This window comes from Austrofundulus limnaeus, unplaced genomic scaffold (genome assembly GCF_001266775.1).
Source record: "Austrofundulus limnaeus strain Quisiro unplaced genomic scaffold, Austrofundulus_limnaeus-1.0 Scaffold82, whole genome shotgun sequence".
Classification (NCBI taxonomy): Eukaryota; Metazoa; Chordata; class Actinopteri; order Cyprinodontiformes; family Rivulidae; genus Austrofundulus; species Austrofundulus limnaeus.
The window spans coordinates 1,811,361-1,819,029 of record NW_013952484.1 but is presented as its reverse complement, the minus strand read 5'-3'; the positions used below and the strand labels follow the sequence as shown (position 1 = coordinate 1,819,029).

The following is a 7,669-nucleotide window of genomic DNA, read 5'->3' as shown; positions in this document are numbered from 1 at the left end:
TATATAAGGTTTAGTTTGGCTTATATCAGTTCCATCAAGGCAGGACGTGTAAACCTGCAGTTTTTGGCAATTCCTTACAAATAAAACACAAATTTGAATTTAAAAAGTAATTATATTTACCTCCAGATTATCTTACCTGTTAAAGTAATTGTTCCAAGCATTGGGAGAAGTCCAGAAATCTCTCCAAGAATTTGTGTTTAAAAAAGAAGGAAATCAATGCAATATTTAGAGAAGTGAAAAATGTGCGCCTTTAGGTCCCTTTTTCTACAGTTCTCTTTCACTTCTCCACTCAGCAAAAGCTTTTTTTTTTTTGACCGTCCTGATGTCTAATTTCTGTCTTCGCTCTTCCTCAGTCAGTCGGCAGAATGAAGCAAACACGCAGCTCCACACACATTTCATCAGACTGACACGCACGTCATGTTAGGACCACCCCCGCCTCCCCTTTCTTTCCCCCCTTTCCCTGCTTTTCTTCAGCTGTTCTGAATGAGCGACACCCGGCCCCCTCTTCCTCCTCTTCCTCCCTGATSCAGAGCTCACACACCCTCCTCATCCAACAAGGATGACTTAAGTGCATCATGTGACTTGACTTCTCCGAAAGCTGAAACTGTTGCAAATTGCTTGCAAACTTTCACATGCATCTTATACCAAAAATGTAGATTATTTAGTTTACTTTGTCTTTTTAAAAAAAAGAAAGAAAGAAGAGCAATTGTAAACATGTGTAAGCTGTCATGCTCCTGTACTCCATTCTTCCAGGAGGTTCTCCCTCCCTTGGATGTCATGGCTCATGTCAAAAGTCACATAGGAATGCTTTCAGAGGCAACTCAGGCCTGGATTACGCAACACCGAAACTGAAACATTTCTGTTGCGTTTCGGCTCATCTACACAATAACCATCTGTTTTCTGACACAGAAACTTTCAGCTCTTGAGAGATTTTTTTTTTCAAATCTACTGGCATTAATTCACAGACCCCCACCCCCACCACCCACCCCCACAAACACACTTTGCAATTTTCCTGAAAGCAGAAGCTTTCACACTAAAGTCAGTCAACAGTCTTTACTGAATCTGAATATATCATTTAAAGGAAGGTGAAGCAGCAAACCAACCTCATCTGTCTTTAGATGGAACTGTCCTCAAACTCGAGACTGTGCCAACCATTGACCTGGCATAGAAACTGCAACAGGTTCAACRTCTTTTGCGATTTCTCCTACAGTCTGAAGACATGGACGTCAGGTTGCCTTCAGACCGTCCACCCTTGCAGAAGAGATATGAGACTGTGATGGAATTTGCCTGGTTAAATAAATGTAAATAAAACACCCCAGCTTTCAAATAACAGGCCAAACAAAACACAGACACGTTTTGCTTGATGCTTGGGGTCATTGCTATGTTCCCTGTTACCTATGGTCCACATTACCTATGTTCCCTGGCTCATATGTTCCTCGTTACCCATGTTCCCTGGCACATATGTTCCTCGTTACCAATGTTCCCTGGCACATATGTTCCTCGTTACCCATGTTCCCTGGCACATATGTTCCTTGTTATCTATATTCCCTGGAAGATCCTGTATGTTCCTCAGAAACATTGTTCCCTGGTACCTATATTCCATGGCGCATTTGTTCTTCAGTAACTGTGTTCACAAATACCTAAGTTATCCGGTGCCTATGCTCTCTGGCACCTATGTTACCCCTATTACCCATGTTCCTTGGCACCTATGTTCCTCCATACCTATGTTCCTTGGTGTCTATATTCCCTGGTATCAAATTTCCCTGCTACTGAAGTTCCTCTGTACCTATGTTCCCTGGCACATATGTTCCTCAGTAACTTTGTTCCCCAATACCTAAGTTACCCGGTGCCTATGTTCCCCCATTACCCATGTTCCACGACACCTATGTTCCTCAGTGACTATGTTCCCTGGTACCTATGTTCCCTGGTACCCATGTTCCCTGGCACATATGTTCCTCCGTAACTGTGTTCCTCAATACCCAAKTTCCCCGGTGCCTATGTTTTCCGGCGCCATGTTCTCCTATTACCCATGTTCATCGACACCTATATTCCTCAGCACCTATGTTCCCTGGCACATATGTTCCTCAGTAACTGTGTTCCCCAATACCTAAGTTCCCCGGTGCCTATGTTCTCCGGCGCCTATGTTCCCCCATTACCCACGTTCCTCGGCACCTATGTTCCACAGTACCTATGTTCCCTGGTACCCAAGTTCCACACTACCTAAGTTCCTCAATACCTATGGTTGACAATATCCATGTCTCCTTTTACCTATGCTACCTGGTGCCTATGTTACCCTGTTACTTATGTACTCCAGTACCTATGTTACCCTGTTACTTATGTTCTCCAGTGCCTATGTTGTCCCGGGGTTATTGATCAAACTCATAAACAATGCTTGGCACCCTCAACAAATGTCTTTTAAAACAAATGAAGAAAAAAAACTGAATTATAGGTATAGACACATTCCATGAGATACAACTTTAAAGAGTTATCAAACAGCATTTACATAAACCAGTTGTTGTTATAAAGGTGGCAGTAATCTACTTTGGCTGTGGCCAACAATCTGGTAAAAATTTATTTGTACTCCAGCAAAAAGAGCTATCTATAACAACTAAGGTGTTATCTCTTCATACCTTGTCCACACTTTAAAAGATATAAAATATCTCTTGTACACTTGTAATTAAACTACAAAACTGCTAAATCAGTCCTTGAACATGATTACAGTAAAGTTATTAAAGACGGATCATGAGATGAGACCTCAGTGCGCCTCGTGTGAACGTAAACCGGCTCCAACACCTCTAACTTGCGTCTGCTGTGGGGGAGAAGGAGATGGAGAAAGAATGTAGCTAATTCCTCAGGTAAATACCAGCATAATCAGATCTGTCACACTTCTGCATTGTCCCGCAGGAATGTGTGAATTCCATCTAGAAAGCTTCCAAATGGTTGCTAACAACGGTAATCGTCGACTGGAAAAGAAACTCCCACCTCCTGTGTTTGGGCTTTAAAACAAGAGAAAAGTGTTTCCAAATCAGAAACTTCACAGATAAAGTGAAAACCGCGAGCAGCTGCAGCTTCATAATTTCTGATGTTCATCATGCGCAACGTGTTAAACGCATTTGCATGTCTTTGAAAATAGCTTACAGCTCAATCAGGCTCATGGAAAATAAACAAAATAAAAGGTGTTTGGATGTCTGTGTGAGTCACTTTGAGAAGTAGAAAGTCCAAATCTAATAAAAGATCATATTAGAAAAAAATGTAAGTGGATAACAGAATTATTGTTTATAAAATTATGTGCAAGATCTTGGGACTTACAGCGAGTGTCGCTGAAGTTTCTAATGCATTAGTAACTTGGTTACATGTTTGGAGTCATAAGGATATAATTTGGTCCCAGTTTAGTATTAAAAATTTCAACATGAACAAACACTTCTTTTCTTTGATCCTAGAAATCTTCTTCTCACAAGTTGGTGTGTTTGTTTGACAAAGACTGTGCAAATTCAGGGTATGTGTTCTTCAAAGGACCCAGCCTACCCTGGTCAATGTGGGCCAGGTCCTTTTCAATATTTGTCCCACCTGATATTTATTTAAAAATTGTACTCCCGTCTCTTGTTTCGTTCATCATTACAAGCAGAAAATCTCATGGTCAGCCCACAACGCATCTTGAGATAGGGTGGGATGAAATCGAGGGGATAGAAGAATGCGTTTATGGGCCACGGAGGAGCTATGAGTTTGAACAGCCTTCGAGGAATCGATGTGACGTAACTGATCTTCAAATTTCACCTTCGAAGGATACAGCCTCTGAATTTATACACAGCCTGTACTCTATTGCTTTCAGCTCACATTAACAACACCCACTTCACATTTCTGGCCAAACACACAATAGTCGATGCAAACCCCCTCAGGAGAACCAAGTTCAGCTCAGTTCTTTTATTGAGAACAGGATCGCGGAGTTCCTAACGTGAACAAAAATGACGTCATTTTCATCTGGCAACTGTGTCAGAGAGCAATCTCCATCCCATCTTGTCATGTACAAATCCAGCTTTAGAGTTAACCCAATACAAGATGGCTGCTAATTGAACAAAAAGTGTCTATAACTCACAGATATTGAGCTGAAATTTGATACCGTAGTAGCAGAGAGTCATTACACACTTTGTTACGGCTCAGATTTCGCAACCTAAGATGATTTCAGTTCAGGATTCCGGCAGGAATGGCGGCGGGTGATGAGTGCTCCATCAAGCAGTCGGGCTTTCATCCTGACTCATGAGTGAAACGTTTTGCAGCTGCAGTGACTCATCTGAAAGGCCTGCTACTATCTGTCCGGAGCTCCACGCTGACCTTCATCCGTACTCAGCTGAGCGGACGGTGAGTCAGGCTGAGGAGAATTTTTACGGAGCGTAACTTCGCTCACTTCTTCCTGTTCCTTTCAAACTTCCCTCATGTGATTCATGGACCTCGGTCAAATTCCTGGACTTCCATACATACTGACAGATTTCTATTTAAACCGCACAGGAAGGATGAAGAGAAAAACTGCAGACAATGGAACTAAGAACTGGTGTGGCTCTTTTTTTTGTTCTCTAAAAAACACAATAAAGCAGTTTTTATCTCTGAGCCTGCAGGATACACTCCTAAAATACATTTATGTCTTTTTTATGTCGTCATATCTTTCTGGTGGATTATATAAATGAGTTTCACTGTCTATTTATGGGTCTTTTGTCAAGGCAGCTAATAAAACAGAACTGAGTCGAAGAAGTCTCTCCCAGAGGATGATAAAGATTATTGCATCATGTATCGTTTCATTGTATTCTGTGTTACATACACTTATTTTTGTTTGTTAGCAAATTTCATCATGTTTCAACGCAAGATGAGCTGTTATTATTAGCTAAATTAGCTTTATTTGTTGACTTTTTTAAAATCTAAATCTAACACAGCACAAATAGGTTTGTTGTGGCTCAGCCGGTACACAGAAAACCAACTAAATTAATTTTTAAGGTCAAAAAAGGGAATGAGCAGCTGCAGCAATTTGTTTATTTCGAAAGATTTTATGGCGGGAAAGACGGGGCCTCAATTAAATTAGCAAAAACAAAAATGAGGGCCAAAAAGAAAGAATAATTTAGGAGGTTTAAAGCTTTTTTTGGAAGCAAAATAAAACTTTAAAAGCTGGACACCGAGGCACAAAACAAACTTTTGTGATTAAAATGATCCCCTTCATTTCGTAACAAAAAAATGTCAGCGAAGCGTCAACAGGACAAAGCTGAGTTTCTGGAGGTGACGCCCCACGTATCTTTGTAAATCAAGAAAACGTGCTTGATTCAGGAATGTTCGAGGTGGGGCCTCAGCAGGAGGAGGGGGGGATTATGGTGCCGGGCGGAGGGGCTTTTTTGTGTGGGTCCTGTGAAAGAATGAATGACATCACCGGACAGCGCAGAAGACGCCGCCTCTTTTACTCTTCGAAGAACYGGACGAGATGATGTCGACATAATGGCAGGTCGAGGGGACGAGGTCAGGGGAGTGTGTGAAACCACCTGAGATTAGAGRGGCTCGATAATTCAGTCTTTGTTTTAATATTTAAGTCCTGAATCCATCCTCTTTAACCCGTCTCTCTGCTTCTTCAGCCCCCCCGTCTCCTCCTCTGTTTGTGTCAGAGCGATGGATAAGAATGTTGGACAGGAAATGCAGAGTCCGTTCTTGACATCACCGTTTCCTCTTCCTTCTGCTCATTTCCTCGAATTACCCTGTGAGCCCTGAGCTCAGCCCGTCTGGCTGCCCTTTTCCTTTACGGTACGTGATGGCACGGGGCGAGATGAACGCTGTGACGTCTCCAGCGTTTTTGTTTATGTTTGCTGGAAAACAATGGAGCGTGTTTACGGCTTTCGGCGTTGCTGGTCGCGGCAATCTGAACTCGTCTTGCACGCAAACRTACTCACGCCACAGAATCCCCTGAACTCCTTATAAATAGGCCTGTCATGAGTTGAAATTTTAAATCATCTTAATTGTAGACATTCTGGTCAATCCTGTAAATTAATATATGTGAAAGCTCATGTGAGGGAAWGTGTTGGGAATGACTCTCAGCTACTAACTCGCAAAAATTTAGCTCAATATCTATAACACTGACTGAGTTGTAGCCATTTTAGTGTCTGATAATGTTGGTTAGCTGTTGTTGTCATCTTTAAACAGTTTGGCTCCAAAACTTGAAAAGTTGTAGATGTAAATCCAGTTGTTCCTTCCTGAAGATTTTATAAACATCCAACCAATGATTCATGAGTTATTTTGTTAACAGACAAACAGGGTTGACTAAAACAGTTAAAGCTAAGGTTTTAAAGGGGCAATATCATGTAAAATCAACTTTTTTGAGTTTTATTTCATGTTATAATGTTATACTCTCATAAAAAAAAACATGCCCAAAGCCTTGCTTTGACTCATTCATGCATGTCTGAGAAATCCTGCAGCGTTTTTAGGAAGCCATGCTGAGGAGCAAAACGACAGGTGGGGGACCAGAAACGCCTTTTGGGACCAGAAACACCTCTGGGATGCGTCTCCAAGCCGAGCTTCCTCACTACGGAGCACACCTCCCCACCCCCCACCCCACAAACCCCGCCCATGACTCCTGCAGGCTCTCGGCAGAACAAGTGAAACTGAAATTTTCTGCTGAGCTCCTAACACTACGTCTCACTCAGTGAAGCTCTTTTCAGATTCAAAATACCTTTGAGGAAATGTATTTTCAGATGCCAAGTAAACTGCATCATGGCACATGCGGCACCAAAATGGACGGGACAGAAGCGGAAGGTGGTTCTTAAAGAGACAGTGGCCAATTTCAACGTGTTTAGAGGAGGAAGTGATGAGAAGATAAGTTTATTTTGTATTTAAACATAAAAACAGCATTTTAGTAACAGCTAAAGGTGACACAGGTACTTTATTTTGGTATAGTGTTTAAATACATGCCTGAGAAACACATAATATTGCCCCTTTAAAGGTAATTTTGATGAAATGGTTAGAACTTGCAGTATGAGTTGTGAATAAGTCTCAGCTGCTATCACAACAAATTTTAGCTCAATATCTGCAAAATCGACTGAATTGTTGCCATTTTTGTGTTCACTAAGGTCAGTTAGCAGTGGCAACCATCTTGAATCAGGTTGCCCCAGTTGTAGATTTACATCTTCTAATTATGTCACGTAAGTTTAGTTAAAATATGTCCAGTAGTTTATGAGATATTTTCAACCGAATGTCCGATAAATGTTGGATAAAAAAATAAATAAAAAAAACAGCTTTAAACCCAAAAAGAGCTCGGCACGTCTCTGCTTTACATTACGCTTTGTGCTTGAGTGCACTCGCTTTAACGTACCATTTAATCACAACAAGAGTTTAAATCTAATTTTCCCCTGAAAGGCTCCAACGCAACGCGCCTGTTCCTCTTGTTCCCATAACAGTTTCAGATGTTTTGGGACCTTTAATGTCGATAACTCAGGTCACAGAGGAAGAAGCCAAATTACAGGACTGTCGAGTCTCTGACAGGACGAGGAGAATGTTTCATTTCAGCAGTGGCCACAAAGAAAACATCACTTATTTGACATCTTTTTGACATGCTTCAAAAAAAATTATACTGTTTGTTGTGTAATTATGATTTAGTATTCCAGCTCGCAGGCACAGTTGCCACCACTCTGTTAATGAAAGCGGGGGG

The 7,669-nt window shown here is 41.5% G+C and overlaps 1 protein-coding gene across 2 annotated transcripts in view; it reads right to left on the bottom strand.

The window, feature by feature from the left end:
- Nucleotides 1-7,669, bottom strand: part of akap12b (A kinase (PRKA) anchor protein 12b) — a 40,082-nt gene that overhangs the window by 9,295 nt on the left and 23,118 nt on the right. Inside the window, exon 1 of one of the 2 annotated variants that reach the window (XM_014011594.1) lies at nt 137-376. The exons of the other annotated variant lie outside the window; for it this stretch is intronic. Within the exon in view, the coding sequence (XP_013867048.1) occupies nt 137-161 (25 nt within the window). The 5' untranslated portion in view covers nt 162-376. Of the gene's footprint in view, nt 1-136; nt 377-7,669 lie in introns of those variants that run through there. 2 annotated transcript variants of the gene reach the window in all.